The sequence below is a fragment of the Mercurialis annua genome, linkage group LG8, assembly GCF_937616625.2.
Source record: "Mercurialis annua linkage group LG8, ddMerAnnu1.2, whole genome shotgun sequence".
In the NCBI taxonomy this organism is placed as follows: Eukaryota; Viridiplantae; Streptophyta; class Magnoliopsida; order Malpighiales; family Euphorbiaceae; genus Mercurialis; species Mercurialis annua.
Window position 1 is genome coordinate 34,386,271 of NC_065577.1, and position 22,359 is coordinate 34,408,629.

A 22,359-nucleotide genomic window follows, 5' to 3' on the forward strand; every position below is an offset into this window, starting at 1 on the left:
TCAAAAAACAAAGAGAGGAGCCACCGGCAGGAAGATAACTAGCGGTTCCAGTAATACAACAAGTATGATTGCAGGTCAGATGACAGGAACTACACACCTCTCAACACAAATATGAATGAGATCCTAATAAAGATAGAGGAAAACAGGAGGAAGGATAAATGTTCTCCGAAAATGAAGGCATCCCAAAGAAATACAAAAAGATTATGTAGGTTCTATGATGAGCAGGGGCATGATACAAAATAATACGAAAACCTCAAAATGGAGATTGAAAATATGATCGAATCATGAGAACTCAAAAACAAATTCAAGAAAAAGAAAAGGCAACGAGCACCAAGAAAAGAAGAGGCACATGGATGGAAAACCTAAAGAAAAAAGAAGAAGAAGAAGAAGACTCTAAATATAAAAGGATCACCCATTCAGACGGTAACCTGTTAAACTGAAGATTTCAAACATGTCAAATGCCCACATAATGATGCTTTGGTAGTAACGACAGTGATTGAAAACTCGAATGTAAAAAGAATATTAATTGATGACGGGAGTGCAGTAAATCTGCTAACTGAAAAAACTACAAAAGGTCCTCATCCCCCCACTCGGAACTTGGGGGTCCGCCGATCAACCCTCTAAGAGAAGTGAAGCTGACAGTCATGGTTGGACCAAAAAAGAAAATAAATAAGAAGATAGTCACACTATTTAACATAGTGAATATAAATCTGCCGTATAATACCTTCTTAGGGATACCGTTTTTGCATGATTTGTCGGTAGGAACTAGTATAAGGGATTTATCCATGAAAATCCCGACCGAGAAAGAGGTCATTAAGATAAGGGGAGACATAGGAATAGCTAAAACAATTCTATGACTCATCGGTTGAAGAATTCCATGAGGCGATGCCTATAGAAGAGATCCCGAACCATGATCTAGATTTGGAGGAATGCAAGAAAGAAGAGAAAATGCTGCATCTGGAGTTAAGCAAAGAAAAAAAAGTAAACATTGAGCGAACCTTATCCCAAAAGCACGAGCAGAAATTGAGCTGTCCTGACAGCAAACAAAGGAACCTTCGCCTTTGAGGCCCAAGAAATTGATGGGATCAATCCGTAAGTAGTCACCCGCGACCAGAAGAGGCGTTTCTAGTAAAGTAGAAGAAGAGAAAATTCTCAGTAGAAAAGCAGAAAATAATAGCTGAATAAGTTGATAAAATGTTTAAGGCAGAATTCATTATGGAGGTTCACTATCCCGACTGGATCGCCAACGTTGTAACTACAAAGATAGTGACTGAAAAAAAAACAGAATGCATTTTGGAGTAAGTCAAATTTATAAATGAAAAATTAAAAATTAAAAGTAGAGGAATACTTACAAAAGACTTCTTATGCAAGCAACATTGAGGAAATTCGCGTCGTTGTTGCTATTAAAATTCTTTATGTCCACAGGAATCACCGATCCATCCTTAAACCAACTGAAAATGTCATAGTTTATAAGTTAGGGGTGATCTTGCTGCTCGATCCACTTAAGGAGGTTCATCATGTCATCCATGTAAGGGCCTTTTGCCTTGGGTTTCTTAGCAAGACTTTTCTTGCGCTTTTTTTTTTGTAGGAGGGTTATCGCCCTCATTAGTGGCAGGTCGACGACCGCCAGCATTGGCACTCAAAAATTTGATACTCCAAGGCCATTGGCTTAAACATCCGCCAAGACTTTATTATTCTAGTTTTGGAGTTCGCCAGGGGGATCTTGATCCTCAATAAGAGGATCTTAGTTCTCAATTGGAGCACTCTAGGTTTCACCCATGGGAGTAGACATGTCAACTTCAAAACTAGCGAATAAAAGGTAAAGATCAATTGTCATCCTACAAATAATGAAATAAAAGAGGTTAGAAAAGTACCTATGCTTAGATCTTCATAAGATAATTCTTCAAGTCCTCATAGGGATCCTCAATAGGTAATCCCCGATGCAAAATATATTTTCTAATTAAAGTAACTACATGAGGTTTTGTCATTTGGTACTCGAGCATCAGATCAGAAGCAAAATTAGATTCACATGGTTTTAAGTAAAGAGCTCTAAGGAACTTTCATGTAATTCATACCCTATAGAAATTATCGAAGGAAAACTCGTTATACACAAGGAAATATTTTAAAGTATAATTTTTTGAAGAAAATGAGAATTTAAAGAGGGATAGTCTGGGTCTCACTAGAGTAAACAAATATTTTTAATTTTTTCTACTAAAGAAATAAAAATTTCTAACGAGATGAAGAGAAGGGGTTCTCCCCCCCCCCCCCCGAAGCTTACAAGCTTCAATAAAACAAACCAAGATCCTAATGGTATTAGGGTGAAGTTGTCATAAGAAAATCCCTATAAAAAGAAATATTTGTAAAATGAAGTGTTCTAAAACAACTCAAAGACCAATAATGAAATAATTTTCAAATAAAGTAATCTCATTTTTTGTCTCAGGACAATGATGAGGCCTAAAGAGTCTATCGTGCCTCCTAATATCATAACCAACAGAAAAATTATACTTAGAAAATACAACTGTAAGACTTTCATAAAAATTACATTCAATTTTATTCATCTCATTTGTGGCTTCCGAAAACCCTCTAGAGAGAGAGTGAGAGAGAGAGAATTTGAAAAACTAAAAGATTAAAATAAAAAAATGGAACAAATTTAAAAAGCCATAATAATTAACAAAAAAGAACAATGAAAATTTCTATAAATTAGAAAATAAAAAATTAAAGGAGAAATTGAAATACCAGGATAAAAAGTATAACAAATTTAAAATCAAATTAGAAGCAACACAAAAAGCAAAGAATCTTAAAAAAGATATTTCGTTTGGGCCATGGCGGCCAGTAATCCTAAGAGTCATTAGTTCAAATCAAATAGTAGGTAAAACCGACCGGGAGAGGACAAACAACAAAAAAATAAAAAAATGGAATAAATTTAAAAAGCCATAATAATTACCAAAAAGAACAATGATAGTTTTTAAAAATTAGAAAATAAAAGGCTAAAGGAGAAATTGAAATACTAGGATGAAAGTATAATGGATTAAAAATTAAATTAGAAACAACACTAAAGCGAAGAATTTTAAAAAAAGTTTTCGTTTGGGCCATGGAAGTCAGTGATCTTAAGAGTCATTAGTTCAACTTCAATGATAGGTAAAACCGACTGAGTGAAATTTTTTTGAAAAAAATAACAACAGAAGATTAGAAGAAATTTGAAATATTGTAGAGAAAAAGTGCGAAGTTTGGAAAGAAGAGAGTTAAACTGGTTTTCCAATACAAAGGAGAAAAATCAAAATAACATCGGTAAAATAACAATTCGAAGGAAAAGAACCTTAAAATAGATGCGCTTAGATGTTGCCAATTGTCAAAATCCACCAACCTCTACACCATGACTGGAAAATGTGTCAACGTGTTATGATGCAAGACATGAAAATAAATTAAAAAATATATTGTCTATTATATGTCAGGTTATCAGATTAAAATTTCAAATTATTCCGAATTTTTTACAAATCTAACTGTTTCATATTTATTTTAATGAGATTCTATAAATTCAAAAAACAAAAATAATGAAGTCTTCGCCGATTTCTCCAAGATAAAAGGCTTCACCAAAAAAAGAAAAATACAGAGCTAAAATCCAACTAAGAGTATAAATACCCAAAAACATTATCTTATTTATGAAGTAGCTAATGATGGAAAGTGAACATATCGGTCCAATATCGGATCTATGCATCTGAATCCTATAGAACAAAATATCAATTAAATAATCTATCAACCACCGAATCCCTAATGATTTGCCCACTGAATGTGAACCCTCTAAAATTTGCCCAACTATAACTGAGCCCAACAGGGTTTGTAAAGGAAAAAATGACATAACTATACATAAAACGCCAAAATATTACAAAAATGCTAAAATTCCTAAAACATTACATCAGCACATAAAAGGAATGATATATTACAACATGTACGTACTCAATCTGAGCATGCCACGTCGCAAGAAAAGAGAGAAGGACCACAATTTAAAAACACACGGAGAGAATCACGTGATTTGATTCTTTAACAACCAAAAAGAATCACGTGTCCAACCAATAGATGCCACATATACAAAACTCTAACAACCAAAAATATTTGATTCGCTCAAATCAAAACAAAACAAATTCTCTCAAATCTGAAACTAAAAACACGCGATTTTTTTTACCTTCCTTCATCACATTTACAATCTTATACAAATATGAACCGCCATTGATTATAATCTCAGAGCTCAAAAACTGGTAAGTTCTTACAACTATTTTAATTTGTATATATCTGGAATCTAATTGGTATCTTATAACACTAATAGATCTGTATCTCGTTTGTATTTAGATGGAATCTCTACTTGTTATGGTCCAACACAGTGGACAATGGATTGAAGAAAATACATATGCAGATTTTCAAGTTATTGGAATCATGATACCAAAAGATTCATCATATTTGGATCTGCTGAATCAAATATCAAATGAGCTGAAATTGAAGCTACAAGAACAGAGAATTGAGGTCAAGTATCAAGTTAAGAATCAGTATCCACCGTTAAAGATTACTGATGATTCGAGCTTCAAATTTTACATGGATATCAAAAAAATGCAAACAGACTTTACCATGTACCCTCTTTGCATAGATGTTCATAGTGATACACTATTGATACAAGCAACCCAACAGAGTTCAAGAAGTATATCTACAGGTATTTCATATTCAGATTATACTAACAATTATCAATTTACAGAGATGGAAGTGGATACATCTGCGATACATCTACCATACAGTGGCGATACCTTTTCAGAAATAAGAAAATATGCTACTCTACTTGCAAAGGACAGTGTTGAAACAAGCAGTATGAAGGAAAAAGAAATGGTAACAGAAGAGAAAAGTGCACAAACAGTGACTGAACCAGTGCAAGAGATACAATTAAAAGTTGGACAATCTTTCAAAAACAAAGGAATTCTTCAAACATGCATGATATTTCACGCAATTAGACATCACTATCAGCACAAGACTGTCAAATCTTGTCAAAAGCAACTTCTACTGAGATGTATCAATGATACATGTGATTTGTATCTTAAAGCTTCTAGCATCGGCAAATCAAAATTGTTCATCATCCGAAACCTGAACATGAAGCACACATGTCCTGTAGATACAAGATTTAACAGCCAGAGACAAGCTTCATCGTCATATATTGCAGAATCCATCAAACAGAAATACCTCAATGTCAAATCGACATACACACCAACTGATATCAAAAATGATTTAGAGATGATCGATGGGGTCAAGGTCAGCTATATGAAGGCTTATAGATCAAGAGAAAAAACATTTGAAATGATACGAGGCAATCCATCAGAATCATATAAATTTCTACCAATTTTGTTACAAATGCTTGGAACGACAAATCCAGGATCAACAATTGATATTCAGGTGAGAGAAAATAAATAATACATCTTTGATACATCTTTATTGTTTGTTCTAGGTACATCTGAGATGTTTTTAATATTTCAAAAGTATATGAAATTACAAGATACATCTTAGATACATAAACAATACATAAATTATTTATTAAAATGTCATAACTAATGAAAAATGTTATAATTAATATTCAGGTGACAGAAGACCATTATTTCTTATATGTTTTTACTGCCTTGAATTCTTCAATTAAAGGGTGGCAGCACTGCAGGCCCGTTATGATTGTTGATGGAACGTTTTTAAAAGCGGCATATGGTGGAACCCTTCTTGTTGCAACAGCACAAGATGCAGCTGGAATACTTTTTCCTTTAGCTTTTTGCATCGTAGATTCAGAGAATGATAAGTCATGGGAATATTTTTTCAGTCAAATTAGAAATGCATTTGGAACAAGAGCAGGTATGTGCATTGTATCAGATAGACATCTGAGCATTGATAATGCAGCAAAAAAAATATATCCGGAGGCTGACCATTGCTTGTGTATCTTCCACCTTCTGAATAACATCAAGACAAATTTCAGAAGAAGTGCAAAGAAAGTGAAAGAGCCATTCATTGCAGCAGCAAAAGCATACACGGAGAAGGATTTTAATTATCATATGAATGAGCTAGACGACATAGATACACGGATTAAGTCGTATCTTCATGGTATCAGATACAAAAGATGGTCAAGGTACCACTCAGAATGCAACAGATATAAGACAATGACTTCGAACCCAGCCGAGTCATTAAACGCAGCAATAAAGCATGCAAGAGAACTGTCGATAGCAACGCTCCTTATGTATTTACATGACCTCCAACAAGAGTACTCCTACAAGAATAGAAACATTGCCATGTACACTATGACAAAAATGACAAAAAGGCATGATGTGCTAGCACAGAGTTATGTTAATTCACTCAAATTACAGGTATGAAAATCATTCTTCTTTTAAAACTATTAAAACTGATGTATATTTTATGTATAAAACATGTATCTACTGTTAAAACATGTATATACTGTTATTAAAAACTCTGTATCATAGATGTATCAACTATGTATTAGATAACCATTGTTTATCTTCAAAAACTATTTACAGGTAAAACATTCTACAAATGAAGTGATCACAGTGTTGAATGGTAGCATCAAATACACAGTCGACATGAAAGATAGAACATGCACTTGCAAGAGATTTGAAATTGATGAAATACCGTGTCAACATGCAGTAGCAATTATCAATGAAATGAACCGAGATCCTTATCAGTATTGTTCAATCTACTACATGAAAGAAACTATGCTAGCAACGTATAGTGAAACGGTATTTCCAATGGCGAAAGAAGATGAATGGGATGTACCGCAACAAGTAAAAGACTTTATTGTATTACCGCCGCAGCATAAAACAAAAAGCGGAAGGCCAAAAAAGGAAAGGTTTAAACATACTTGGGAAAAACTGAAACATGCAAAGTGTACTCGTTGTGGTGACCGTGGACACAGTCGAAAGACATGTAAAAACGTGCCAAAGAAACACTAAATACAGACTGTGGACAGAAAATATATTTGCTTATTAAATAGTTTTATTACATTTTATTTTTTGACTTTGTTATCATTAAATTCTTTTTTTATATATTTATTTTATATACATTAGTGATACATTTGTTATACATATTGCATGTTTTATGCCAGATATATCTTTCATCACTGTAATCAATTCACTGATTATGTGTTTATGTCAAATACATAAATTATACATCTTCAATACATTTTGAATATTTCATGTTTATCTGAGATGTTTTTGATATTTTAAAAGTACAGAAAATTTAAAGATACATCTTTTATACAAAGTAGATACATAAACAATGTATTGAAAAAATCTAAAATTAAAATTAAAATGTCATAACTAATTAAAATATATTGCTAAAAACTAAATAAAAATGTCATAACTGATTAAAAACAGATAACAGGTTCACATACAAACAAACATAACAATTTTTTAAAAAATTCTAAACATAAACTGTATCATGAACTAAAAAACTATCGAATTACCGATTCTTTCTAAAATAAGTAAACACTAATTCTTCATTTCGCCTTTTGGTTTCGCCTTGACATGTTTAGAAACATGCTTCGCCTTTGCTTTTCCTTTTCTGTTCACCTCACATCTATTTGAAGAACTTTCAATATTAAAGTTGTTTTTCCAATTGCCATAGTTGTACAGACCGAATGCAAGACGCCTTCGATGATCATTGATACAATATTCATTCACCATATCGTCCTCTTTTCCATAAGCAACGTATTCAGCAAAAGAATATACAAAAAAACCACAATCTCTGCATTGTAAAAAGTAACATAATCAGAAATGAATAGACTTAAAAAATCAAATAGCAAATTATAAAAGTGACATACTTGTACACTTGAAGCGGCAGACAGTCGTCAAAAAGCACATCAAGTGCATCAGTAGACCCTTGGCTTATGTAAAATGGTGAGCTCATATCACAAACAGAATTGAGTTTGAAAACATCAAGCATGTCAAGAAAATAAGGAAGCACAGTCGCATAATAAATAGCAATCACCCTGGCTGCATTTACACTTGACGGTGTACGCAGAGAATTCATAACAGTCAGCCTCCTAAACCTCAAATTCAGCGCAAGAAGGATCCAATGACTATTTTCTTTCACATGAACCGGAATGAACATGGATTCACAGTCCTTCCAAGCTGTATTAGCATACATATGATTGCCTTTTATGTACTCACCAATCATATCATCCCCAAGCAACAAATCTGTATCAAATTCACCTTCCATGAAAATACTTGCAAATGATTGAAAGCTTTGGTCGAATAAACTGTCCGTTGTCGTAAATTTCAAAGCCAAACTTTTGTCATACTTGCCTTTTTTCCTCAAGTAGTAAAATAACACATCCAAGTGCTGCAATCAAACAAATAAACAAGTTAAAAATGCAAGTCAGAATTACGTATCAATAAGGTATCATTAAAAAAACAGTAATAGATCAAAATTAACAACAAAGTGTATCAAATATGTTAAAGGTATGTATCAACAATGTATCATTAGTGTACACTCAAAATAAAAAAAAATACCGAATTGGACAATTCCATATCCCGAAACGTAATTGGGTAAAACCAATCTTTCGTGCTAATTTGTTCAACACCAAAATTAAAAGGTGGATCAATTTTGGTCACTGCTTCCTTATAATACCTTCCCCTAAATAAAAATAATAAATTATTGTAAATAATAATATATATTTAAAGAATAAATACTATATTAAAAATACAAATACTTACTCATATGGTCTAACCACCTTCAGTTTTCCATAATTGATCCAACCCTCAAATTCAACTAATTCAGTAGACATAAGCACATCTCCAATATTGTTATCGAAAGGGAATAGCCTACTCACTGTAAGAACATTTCCAACCTCCTTAACGTCAACATCTCCGGAACTGAATTGAGCCAAAAACGGAGATTGTAATAAATGACTGGGCCTCTTTATCCTCTTTCTGTCCACAGGTGTATTTTTATTATTTCCAGCATCAGTGGATGTACCAGCATTTACATTACCTTATCAGAAACAGCCTACAAACAATTTCAAAAATAAATATCTATAAAAGTATATGAAATACATAAATGATACATAAATTATACATACCTTAGATTTCACAGAAGGAATGTCACTACCATGAACACCAGCAATATCATCCCCACCAGCATCACCCTCTTTTCCATTACCACCACCAATCTCTCCAGCATTACCACCAGCATCACCATCGTCCTTATCGTCCTTACCATCATCTTCGCCACCATCATCTTCCTCATTTTTATCCCGACCCTCTTCTTTTTCCTCTTCCTCATCCTTATCCGATTCTATCTTATCAGCCATCTTCAAGTCCTTGACAATGCCATCGCTCTTCTAATATATAGTTTCAAAAAAATCAGATATTCAAGACATACAAAATACATATAGCCAATAAGGAAATACACAATACAATACCTCAATATCAGTCAAAGCGGGACCAGAATCTTCATTATTGGACGGCTGTCGTACTGCATTATCTTCCTTCTCCAGTGCCTTATCAGCTAGATTAGCTTGAACCTTATCATGAATACAAACAATAAAAAATATTAAACAACACGTAGAAAACGACTTGCATAAATACAAATTATTTCATTTTCAAAATACCTCAGAAACGTTTACATCAGATTCATGAACAGTATTATCACCATCCATACCAACATGGACTTTATCCTGAAAATTGCAGTTATGGAGATACAACTATCAGATACATAAAAAATACATAAAAAAACATATCAATGAGTGAAAATAGTACCTATAGATCAGACAACACAGCAAATATGGTTTCACTAATATTCGCAGCTCGTTTAACAATAAATGCAACTTCCTAAAAAATATTTTTTCACAACAATTTTAAATTACAGTTTTTTAAAAGTATAAATATAACAAAAACTAATTCTACTTACTGAATCAGTGTCATCATCGATATCGTCATCACCGACATCATTAAAATTCTTATCAGAATTGAATTTTTCATTACCAACCGAATTATATTGCATAAAAAGGAATAAAATTAGATAAAAAAATATAAACCATAAATAATAATGCGCTAATCAGCTTACCTGAAATTGTTGCTCGATGCCTAGAGATTTCCCGATCACAAGCAATGCGTCCATAACAAAATTTAACTTTTTCTCAATGGATGAAATTGCAGTGGATTGCTGTTTTGACTTGCAACAACTGAATCCAATTGCAGTGGATTGCTGCTTTTAACTTTTTTTCGTGGAAAACTGTCTCGCCTCTTAGATGATTCGCCCTTTTTCAGCTTCATATAGTCACCAAGTATCTGATCGTCATCACTTGAATAGTCGTCATTTTCAACAATTTTTGTTTTACTAGTTTGAAAAAATCCAGAAATATTGGGATTAGATTTTTCTTCAACCGATGGCACAATATTCTTCAACTTCAGCTGATATAATAAAAGTTAAAACAGCCAGTAAACAAAATGTGGTAGATACATAAAAAATGACTAAACAATACTGATAATTATCAAACCTCTTGACGCGACAGATTGAAAAAAGTTTCATTGAGATACTTTTTCTTTAGTTTCATATCAGTGTTGTACCACTTTAACATTCTAGGTACCATTGCAGCATCTTCATTCAACAAACAAATCTTCATTCTCGCAACGGGACAAACCTCATAAAACCACAATTGAAGTACAAGCGGAAAGTTATTAAGCCTATAAAATTAAAGACGCTTGTTCGAAAGAACTCGATTTTTCATATCAGAAATTGTATTACGAAAAACCAAAATTCCCTACGGAAAGGAATTGTAATCACCGCTATCAACCATATCTACTAAAAATCTACTCACATTCTGATATTTGGTTTCATGAGAAAACAGAAAACACTCATACAAATAAATCACAGCCAACTTGACAGCATCCTCATCACTCCTAAACGACTTATTCATCAATAAAAAGCCTAAACTGTCTCTAGTAATCTCACTATTTGGAAAATATGTATCTAACAGAAAGTTTTTAAGAGTAGAATACGAAAGAGTATTACAATCTCCTACACATTTTAGCCCGGTTATAACTGCAAACTCCTCTATGCTAAAACGCAACTTGTAGCCAGAAATCTTCAACCAAAGTTCAGAAGCATTAGGATGTTTAACCTCATGCATCAGCCGGGAATGAAGCAGTTGTGGCTGGTTAAAAACAGGCTTAAAATCAAGAAAATGGCCAAGAAAAGTACCACGAAAAAGTTCCAACTGCCGCGGAGTTAAAATATTCTTTATATTTTCAATAATATTGAACCGCGGGGCAATTGTAATTCTGCAACTGTAACGGTTTTCAGGAGCAAGCAAGTAATCCCAGTTCTACAAAAAAAAAAAATAGAACAAAACTTAAAATACACAGTACAAAACACAGATACGTAAAAAATACATAAAAATACATCAATATGTACAAAAATTAGGTTTCAAAAAGGATGAAAATAACAAAAATACATTACAAACAAATGAAAATAACCCATTTAAAATGAAAGACAATACATAAAAAATACATACAAAATCAGGTTTCAATAGATGAAAATAATACTTCAAAAATACATAAAACAACAAATGAAATAACCCATTTTAAAACAAAAACACAGTATCATATATATAAAAAAATAACGTATAATAATCAAAAAATAAACTAAAACCCATAACTCTAAAAATGAAGAACATGCAAATCTCTTTTAGTGTGATGATAAAAATACCTTCAGTAAACGGTAGGATCTTTAAAAACAACTAGTTTCTCCTCTAACTTTTCAATAGAACCCGCATCAAAAGTTAGCTTCCTCTTTTTTGAAACCCTAGTCTCAACAACCTTCACCTTCGTTTCAAAATCAGAATCTGATGCTTCTTCACCAGCAGCAGCACTTGCATTTCCCTTTTTACTTAACTTCCGCTTCATTTTAGGTTTTTTCTTTTTTTTTCTTTCTCAGAATTAGGCGTTGATCTAGTAGCAACTACCATCGTACTATTTATAAAAAAATATTTAACGAAAGTAACTGTTAAAATCGTGCCTACAATTTAGGGAGAGATAATGAAAAAGAAGAAAATGGGTAGACGTTGAAAGAAGTTCAAGAATTAAGCTCTGAAAATGGCAGTTACCGTAGAGAGAGAAGAAAAATGCGAGAGAAAAGTGGAGAAGAAAGAAGCAAGAAAGAGCACGTGTTAATTTTAGCATTTTTTTATTCCAATCTTGTGCCACATGTAGGGCAGAGATCAAGTACGTAAATTATGTAAGAAATTGCCGTTATTAGACATTAAATGAAATAGGCAACTTAGCAGTTAATGAAAAGATTAAGTAAGGTTAGCTTTTTTGTTAATTTTTGCCGTTTTATGAATTTTTGTGTAATTTTTCCTTTGTAAAGAGCATTATTCCGATTAATCAACACAAATCAAATAAGATCTTATCTTATCCAATTATGAACCACTTGGATCATATAGAAAATTAGACCTTTTAGAAGACCTCTTGAAGATCATCCTACTCGGATAAAATATGTTACGATATAGAAATTCTAATCTTATTTGGATACTTCTAGGTATTACCTTGACTTAAACATCGGAGTGCTCATCGGACAACCACAACTAATCAACATTCTAGCCTCTGTTTTGCAGATTAACCTGTCAAGAAGACAAACTCCATCAATATATATATTTGTCTCAAATAGAGCTTTTTCCCACGAGAGGTAATTAAAAGAAATTCAAAAATGGATTGCTACAATAAAATTAGGTAGATCGCTCGCATAGTTCCCTATCCACGATACTGCTATTTAGTATTTTTTCTCTTTAATTAAATACAATGGAAAGGAAAGGTTTGATTTTAAACCTGAAAATAAGATTTAAGATGGGGGGGTTTTGGCTGGGTTGCTAGAGATGGGGGGTTTTGGCTGGGTTGCCGAATTCATTAGAAGCTAGAGTGGCAGAAGCTATTGAAATCAGAGAGGCTTTAAGTTGGGTTCAGAAAGCGGAGATGTCTAAGGTAGTTATTGAATCGGATGCATTAGATGTGATTAATTCTAATCCCTTATTCTCAAAAAAAAAGTAAGCATAGATTAATAGTTTATTAGATTTTAACTAATAAGTAAGTTTTTGTAAAAAAAAAGGCTTAAATGCAACAAAAATCATAAATTTTCGCGCGTTTTTGATATTTAAAATAATCTTTTTATTTTGGCAATATTTAACATGAATTTTCCAATTTTTTACAATTAATACCACGTGTGTGTTTTCTTTTAAAAATAGTGTCATTTTACATTTAAAACGGTTCCGTTTTAATCTAAAACGTGTCATTTTATATTTATAACGACGCCGGTTTCATTAATTGCAACATTTTGAAAGTTCATGTATTTTTTTGTCAAAATTAAAAAATTATGTTAAATACCAACAACATGCGAAAGTTGATAATTTTTTATGCATTTAAGCCAAAAAAAAAAGTACGCAAACTTAAAACATAATAAGATGCAGGAATAGAGAGAAAGGAAGAGCATATATTATATAAATTGTTTTATTTATCAAGTGAATATTATTTTACATTCATATTAATCTTTGACATATGTAAAAAAACAATCATATACTTTTTTTTTCTTTGTAAAGACTTGCATCTCTAATTTCTTTAAATACAGATAATGATCTTCCAAAATATACATAGCATTAATACCCAAATCATGTCAATGCATCATGGTGCATTAACATGTTTTCCAGTAGAACACAAGGTAGCACCAAAAGTATCGTAATTTATATATCGACTCGGAGCAGAAGAACGATGAAATCCTTTCGGCAAGCAATTCTCCACTTCTTTACTACGAAACCCTTTCCGACCATGACTTATTTTCGGCTTGAAAGCCTCAGTTTCTATCGATGATTTCGATACCAATGGCCTCGCAGCTGCCACGAAACAAACCTTAGCATTCGCACCAAAAAATGTCGCGGGAGAAAATAGAACGAGAGAATAAAATAGTACGAAGAAGAAAAGAATAGAGGTAGACATTTGAAATAATTAGTTTAATTTTTTTGTGAGTTGAATTTGAAGGGTAAGGTAGAGATTTATATAGAGAGAGCTCGTGAAGGAAATGAAGTAAGTAGATATGACCAACTCATAGCTAGCAAAGCAAATTATGGCGGTTTAGTAGTAAGAGTAATTTCATGCACTTTATGACAATGCAATATGAGGATGCCCGTGCTCTTCATTACTAGTAATTTTCTTAGGTTTAGTTTTTCTCTTATTGTAAGTCAAATTCTTCAAACATTTCTACATCAACATGTTATTCTACATTCATTTTAATCTCTTGATATCTATATGGTACAAGTGTCGGTTCGATGTTCGAAATTACCGTTCAAAATAATTAGGATCAAGCCGGGTAGGACTCGTTAAAACGATATATCTCAGAAGATTTTTCAAGTTGTTCCATTTTAGTGTTCAAATATGAGACCTTCAATTAAAGGGAACGAGTCCCTGTCGCTCCATCTCAATCCCCGCTGATAATTTTTTGATATTTTTGTAAAAATTAATATAATAATCTAAATTTTTAAAATATTAAAGATCATTCACTTTCTAAATCAGTCATCAATTGCCTTTAGTTCTCTCTCCATCACACTATTGGATAATATTTGCTTGCGAGTATATATTATATAAAAACAATCTATATGTAATCTATAAATTTTTGGAAAATATTTACTAGCAGCTAATATTCTCACAAGAACTATCCAAAAATTGAGGATTAATTCAAATTTTTGCGTACTTGTTAAATAATATAATTTGTATAATTACTCTTGTTTGATGCATAATTTTGTAGTTAAAATTAATTTTCTTTTGTTGAAAAATATATACAATGACAGAACTGGAAAAAAGGCTTCTTGTTTGAACCTTTTTAATCGCTGCTCCTACACAAGCTTGTTTCAAATAGCTTTTTAAGATTTTTTTCCTTCTTCTAAATGCTTTTTAAATACCTTTTTTGTGAGTTGTTTTTAGTGTATGCAAATTGCTTGAAGCTCAACTTGCCCTCATCCGCCAGATTTTTTAACTAAAATATTAATTTATGTGCAACTCTTTATTGATTTAGATATGCAATGTCATAACAAAAATAAAAAAGAAGGTTAACATGAGTTGTTTTTGGTGAATGTAAATTGATCTTTCTTTAGTTGGAAAAATGGCAATTTAATCATTTATTTTCTGGCATAATTTTTAAAAGCACTAAATGTTATAAAAAAACGAAAGCCCTTCTCCATAAATTCAAATAATAATATAATTTATTATCAAATAAATTTTTTAAAATTTAAATATTTTTTTAAATATTTTTTTTTGTATTTTAATATTGAAATAACATTTTATTATTAATTTTCTGATTTATGGGGAAAATGATTTTTTGTTCTTTTTATAACATTAAATGCTTTTTAAAAATAATACTAAAAATAAAGAATCAAATTAGCATTTTTCCAAGTAAAAAAGGATCAATAAAGGTGCGAATTTTGGTAAATTGAATAAAATTGCAATGTCGGGATAAAACTAAAAGGGGGCTAAAAATTGGAGGTTTTTTTCGGTGATTAGGCAAAAAAAATTAATTAGGTGGGCAAAAGTATATTTCTAAATTCTTATTATTTAAAATTTTATATTAAAAAGATATACATTTATCCACCGTACAATTTACGTAGCTCTGGGCATTGTCCATAATTATGATTAATTCCTTGTTTATACAACAAGCAAAGTTTTTTAAGAAAAAACTAAATAGATTGGGATCTCTCATTTATCAAAAAAAAAAAGTTGAGATCTCTCAAGTTTGCTTTAATTTAAATAGTATAATTTAAACAAATTTATAGCATTTTTTAAGGAGATTGTCATCTAAATAGAAAATAGGTTGAGTATATTTCTGTTGATAAACCTCGAGTTCAAATAAAAATCTGGAAACAAAAACATCAAGACAATAAAAATATTCCTATTGACAATATTTTTAAACATTTACAAATTGGTCTTCTTGCTCTGAATAATATAGGTGCTGCCCATGTTAATTCTGTTTCAGAGCTATACAAGAAGACAGCAGTAGAACCACATAAAAATGCAGAAACTTTTTGAAATTGAAAATCAAAATAAGGTAAGGACGTCTTTGACTTGTGATTTTAGAGCTGTAATATTAAAAGATTTCTACTCATGTAGGTATCTTAATTGCTGAGAGATGGAAAGATTTGGTTGATCCAGATTCTTTAAAGGATATTTCAGATAATTTAAATGCAAATGTCGACAAATATTTAGGAAGAGTTGGTTTTCAAAATTGGTTAAATAATATGCAAGAAAAAAAATATTGCACTACATTTTAAAGGAAAAATTCTGCGTATCAGAAAACTTTAAGGTAAATGTTTTTAAAAATCTCCGAGAAACCAGCAAAATTAAATTTATGAAGAGCGAGAAGATCCTAGCTATTTCCGAACAATGATCTGATGTTGAGATTTTTTTTAGTTTTAGTTTTTTTTATTCATTATAGAATTGTTTAGTTTAATTTTGTATATAAACGTTTTATTTTTATTTTAATAATATTTGGCAGCGAGAAATGTGATTTTTAGACTCCAATTTTTTACTTAATAAAAGGAGCGAAATTCAAATAAATTTATGTCATTTTTAATAAAATGAATGATGTAAAATCAAAAGAGTCTAATTTTAATTAAATTAATTTATACAATTTATTTCATTCAAAATAGCATGTATCTATGAATTTGACCCTTTAAATTAAATAAATTTTAAAAAATCATAATTGAAAACAAATTCATATGCCCACAACTTTGATGAATTGATAAATACTTTTTAGATATAAAGATTTAACAATTTGGGCGAGTGATATTACGATTTTAGTCCTTTATATTTAAGAAGCAAAAAGAGATAACGAGTTCATATAATTAAAATACAATTACCAAATTCTCAAAAAAAAAAAAAAATACAATTACCAATGATCTATAACTCAAATGGTATAAGTGCTAGGCAGCAAACTGTTAGGTCGTGGGTTCGATTCCTCCCACAAACGTTCCCCCTCCCCAATTATAAAAAAAAAAAATCAAAATCAAAATACAATTCAATTCAATATAATTTGCTATTTTTAGAAAATTGATCCATATCTAGAGAGTTTTATACAAAAAAAAATCTATAAGAATTTGTAAAATTAAATAATATAATTTTCTATAAGAATAAAAAAATTAATAATACCAAATTAATTTTAACGAATAAACTAGCTTAAATAATATAAACGCTAGGCATTAATTTAATAAGTGGTGAGTTTAATTTCTCTCACAAATTCTCTTCCTTCCCAATTATATAAAAAAATATTTTGAACTTTTACGATTTACTTTTCAACAATAAACTAATTTATTATTGAAATATATTTATTTTTATCAATTAAATGTTTATCTATTTTATTTACAATTTGAATATAATTGATATTAAATAATTGAATTAAATTGTTAAATTATTATTAAAAATATATTGGGAAAATGGTATATACATGTACGCATGATTGGTGAATTAAAAAGATTACTGTTCATTTGGTCTAAAAAACTTGTTTGTACCGGTATTAGGTTATTATTTTCGATTCATTTTTTATTAAATTTAATTAAACTATATTAAAAATTTGAACTATTGAAATATCTAATTAAATTTTAATGAAATTTATAAGTTTTGGTAAGGGATTATTTTCCAAATATATGTTTTCGGCAAAGTATTTACAGCATTTCGGCCCATTTTTTTCTTATTCCTACGCTGCCTATTTTTCTAAGTTATTTATAAAAGTACCCAGTATGTATAGAAGTCTTATTTTATTTTAGGTTAAACTTTTACATAGCTACTCTATTTTTTTTCTCTTTTCTCTCAAAATCTTTTCTTCTTCTTTTTCATTTGATTTTCAGTTTGCCTCCTCCGATTACTTTTCTGTTTGTCTTTTCCGTTCGTTTTTCCTTTCGCGCTTCTATTCGTCTACTTCCGATGGATTTCTCGTCGTTTCCGGTCGTTTTTCCGGTCGTTTTTCGTCTTTTCCGTCCGCGCTAGTCCATTCGTCCGATCTTCCGTTCACGCTATGGATTTCTCGACTCGTTTATAGATTTGTGTAAATTTTTAGGTTTTTTAATGATTTAAACATTTTATAAATAAAATTATTGTAGATTTATAATTTTTTGTTTATAAAATTGTTTTATTATTCATATAATTATTTATTTTGTCTTTCTCTTTTTCATAAATTTGTTTATTGTTACTGATTTTGTAAATAACAAATTGATTTATGGTACATTTGTTGTAATTTTACAATATATTTATGTTTTAGTATATATTTTTTTTGGTGTATTTATAGTGTATTTCTGGTGTTTTCGGGATATCTATGTTTTTTGGTGTATTTCTGTTGTTTTTTAGTATATTTATGGTGCATTTATAGTGTTTATGGTGTATTTGCAGTGTTTTCATGTTATAGACCACAAAACACTACAAAATGCCATAAATACGTATTATATATACACTATATATATATATATACTATATATACACTAATCTTACACTATAGAAACATCATAAAAACACTATATATACACTATTGTTATACTATAAAAAATGAATAAAAATTTCGGAAAAAAATCTATAAAAAAAATTAATTATTAAAAACTTAAAAATAGGGTTGTGCAATCGATCGGTTCGGTCGGTTTGTTCGACCGAACCGAAAAATAAAAACCGAAATTGAAAACCGAAAAAGGTATTTGTGAAATTAAAAAAAAGATATTTTTCGTAAATAAAAAAAGTCAGAAAAAAATAAAACTTTAACAGATAAAAGTGTAAGTAAGTTACCGAAACATGTATTTAAAGCAATTACCGCTTTTGGTAATTTGATTTTCCACAATCTACGTAGTACTTGCCAATTCATCATGAAGAGAAAGACCCACAATTTTAGTCTGAAGTCAACTCTAAATCACAGATGGTAGCATATCATTGGGCCACGTAAGAGTACTGACCTAATCTGGTCGGCCAACTTTAATAATAATAGGATGCTCTTTTACACATCATATAGCTTAAGCTGTATTGCTTAACCATCCGCCACGTGTTATATTTGAATTTTTAACTAGCAAATCTAAGAGGGCACAGTGTAAGAAGGGAAGGTGTAGAAGATCTCAACAACCTTTGAAAATCTATTGGAAAGAAACTAATAGAAAAGTAACACGTGTCATCAAGTTTTAGCTACTAGTTTAAAGTTAAGATGACGAACATGTATAGTTGGATTTGATTTTATAGATGTTACAATTAATTTTTTAGGATATGCATACTCATTTGATTTTGTAAGATATTTATAGCACTCAATTTTGAAGAAATTATATATATGAAAAATTACAACTCAAACGGTATAATTGACGAGCAATATTATGTTGATATTGTTAATTTATTTTTTTCACATGCGCTCCTCCTTCATTTTAATATTTATAATTATTCGCAGGAAAATATTTCCATACTCGAACCTTCGAATTTATAGATGGGTACTGTGTGGATCGATGCTTTAATCGGTTCGGTCCAAAAAGTTGAACAGGGTTTGATTTATCTAAATTAAAACATTAATCTGGAGGTTAAGAAACTCAAGCAAGATTATTGTTTAAACTACTCCTACTCCTAAGTTAACCAACTGCGGGGGTTGGGGATAGAAAACGCAGGGCTTTGAAGTTTGTGTTTGATTGATAATTTGAGTTCTCCCTAATACAAACCTAAAGCTAGCTATTTATAGGGGACAAATCCTAAAATAGAAAACCTATTCTAATGAGATACAATCTCTTATTTAGATAAATACTAAGCTAAATAACTAAGATAATGACATAAAAAGATAACTACTAAGTTAAGATAAGAATAAAAGGATAGTTGATGGCTTTTGGGCTCAAAAATCCGAATTAGCACATATGAGCTCTTTTTGGGCCAGTGTAAACAATGCCCCCCACGTTTTTTTAGCTGGATGTCAAGTAAGGTGAAGAGACGTATTTTTATGGGTTTTTCTCATAAACAACCAAAATTTTGAAGTTTACTACTTTTATACGGATATAACTTTTCAATATTAAAACTACAATACACGTTAGAAATATTTTTTTTTATACGGTCCAAATATATACCCCTCATCTCAAACCAACCTTCATAATTACAATAATTTTCTCTCTCATCATCATCATTTTCTCTCATCTCTCTCAACTCATATTTCTCTAATTTCTCTTAAATCACACAGCCTCCATCGACTCTTTCAGATCCGCCGCCCTCATCCATCTATCTTAACGCCGCCGTTCAACATCGCTTCAAGTTTCGTCAATATTGTTTCTCTTTTCGCCGTTGTTGGTGCTGAAGATCCGCATAGGGTTTCGGCTTGTAAAATGACTTCTTGTTGTTCTTGCGTTGCTTCTTGTTGTCGTGTTTCTATTTTGATTTCAGATCTGAAATTCACCGTTCTTATTCTTCCTTCTTTCTTAGATCTACAAGTTTCTTTCTTTTTTATTTACTGTTTTATATAACAATATTTTTTTTTATCATTAAACATGTATAAAGATTATCTTTTCATGTTTAAAAAATAATTTTGTAATTTTATGGAGGCTTAATCACAATAAAATGCCAAACGTATGCGCGAGAGGTCAGTTATAGCCAAACGTTTAAAAATCGGCACATATAGCCATTTTTTACTATCTCTGCTTCTTTTATAGCCATTAGTAAATCGAACCGGATTTTATTGACAACAAGGCAGCCATGTCATCGCCAACATTAAACTAAAATCATATGTGGCACATTTAAACCAAACCAAACTCGATTCAAAAAAATAAAATCAAACCACATAATAATTAAACCAAAATTAAATTATTAAATAATAATTAATTTTTTTAAAATAAAATTATTTAAAAAAATTGTCTTCTCCTTCAATGGAGAAGACAAATCTGTGTCTTCTCCATTAAAGGAGAAGACTTGCACTGGTCTTCTCCTTCAATGGAGAAGACCAGCAGATTTGGTCTTCTCCATTGAAGGAGAAGACCAGCAGATTTGGTCTTCTCCTTCAATGGAGAAACCCAGAAATTGGTGGGTCTTCTCCTTCAATGGGGAAGACCCAGCTCGGTCTTCTCTTTCAGACCATTGAAGGAGAAGACCCAGATCGGTCTTCTCCACCCAATTTTTGAGTTTCTCCATTGAAGGGGAAGAACCACAGATCGTCTTCTCCTTCAATGGAGAAGACCCAAAATTTGGGTCTTCTACATTGAAGGAGAAGACTCAAATCTGGGTTTTCTCCATTAAAGGAGAAGATCCAGATTTGATTTGGTTAGTATAGGATTTAATTTTTTTTAATCGAATCAAGTTTGATTATGGTTCAAATATGACACTTATGAATTAAAACGCCGCCGTTTTGATGATTAGGCAATGACATGGCTGCTTTGTTGGTATAAAATTTGGTTCGATTCACCAATGGCTATAAAAGAATCAGAAATAGTCAAAAATGGCTATATGTGCCGATTTTTAAACGTTTGGCTATAACTGACCTCTCGCGCATACGTTTGGCATTTTATTGTGATTAAGCCTTTTATGGAATAAAAATTTGTTATTTCTGCATTTTTCTTGCATTTATTTGTATTTTTGCGTTTTTCTTATTGTGCAGCACGATTTGTTGATGATGATTAATTGCTAAATTATTGTAATGTTGCAGTGTGGTTGATATTATGTTGACTTTATGTTGATATTGTGTTGATAATCAGTTGGTGTTTGCTTGATTTTAACATTGACAAATAAGATAATATTGTCAGTGAAATAAACTAAAAAAGTAAAAATTTAGCTGAGGTTGGATAATGATATGTTAACATTTAGGTAAAAGACAAATAATAATTTTGAATGATTATAATGTTGAAGTGTTAATGTTATGTTAATTTTCGGTTGATATTTTGTTGATTTTGTTTATTTTAGTTTATTTCACGGACATCATTATTTTATTCGTCAATGTTAAAATCAATAAAATATCAACATAAAATCAACATAAAATCAACAACACTGAAACATTACAATAATTCATCAACTAACTATCATTAATAAATCGTGTTGTAGAATAAAAAACGCAGAAATGCAACCAAACACAGTAAAACTACAGAAATAACAGATTTTCATTTCATAAAATCATAAAATTATTTTATGTACATGAAAATTAGTATTACATTCTTTAAAGATAATCTTTACACTTGTTTAATGGTAAAAAAATCATTGTTATTTAATTACAATTAACAAAAAATTCTAGATCTGAAAATGAAAAAGAAGAAGAAGAAGAATGATGAATCATTTTGCCTCGAAATCTGATCATATGCCTTTAAAAAACTTCTAAAGTCGTTAAAAA

At 30.8% G+C, this 22,359-nt stretch overlaps 2 protein-coding genes across 2 annotated transcripts; one reads left to right on the plus strand and one right to left on the minus strand.

Moving 5' to 3' along the window:
- Window positions 1-4,344: 4,344 nt before the first annotated feature.
- On the plus strand, window positions 4,345-6,974 carry LOC126661964 (uncharacterized). The gene is made up of 3 exons (XM_050355849.1): window positions 4,345-5,427; window positions 5,610-6,374; window positions 6,543-6,974. The coding sequence occupies exons 1-3, from the start codon at window positions 4,345-4,347 to the stop codon at window positions 6,972-6,974; spliced, it is 2,280 nt and encodes a 759-aa protein (XP_050211806.1).
- A 537-nt stretch (window positions 6,975-7,511) lies between these two features.
- LOC126661966 (uncharacterized) lies at window positions 7,512-8,750 on the minus strand. The gene is made up of 3 exons (XM_056104170.1): window positions 8,535-8,750; window positions 7,844-8,364; window positions 7,512-7,767 (listed from the first exon to the last, which is right to left on the minus strand). Exons 1-3 carry the CDS (start codon window positions 8,550-8,552, stop codon window positions 7,512-7,514), a joined length of 795 nt encoding a protein of 264 aa, XP_055960145.1. The 5' UTR covers window positions 8,553-8,750.
- Window positions 8,751-22,359: the final 13,609 nt, after the last annotated feature.

What these genes read in the sequence shown, in the direction of transcription:
- LOC126661964 (XM_050355849.1), top strand. Translation starts at nt 4,345, where the DNA reads ATGGAATCTCTACTTGTTATGGTCCAACACAGTGGACAATGGATTGAA. An exon ending in GATCAACAATTGATATTCAG is followed by an intron (nt 5,428 to 5,609) that starts GTGAGAGAAAAT and finishes ATTAATATTCAG; the next exon opens with GTGACAGAAGACCATTATTT. An exon ending in TTAATTCACTCAAATTACAG is followed by an intron (nt 6,375 to 6,542) that starts GTATGAAAATCA and finishes AACTATTTACAG; the next exon opens with GTAAAACATTCTACAAATGA.
- LOC126661966 (XM_056104170.1), bottom strand. An exon ending in CTGCCGCTTCAAGTGTACAA is followed by an intron (nt 7,768 to 7,843) that starts GTATGTCACTTT and finishes TTTACAATGCAG; the next exon opens with AGATTGTGGTTTTTTTGTAT.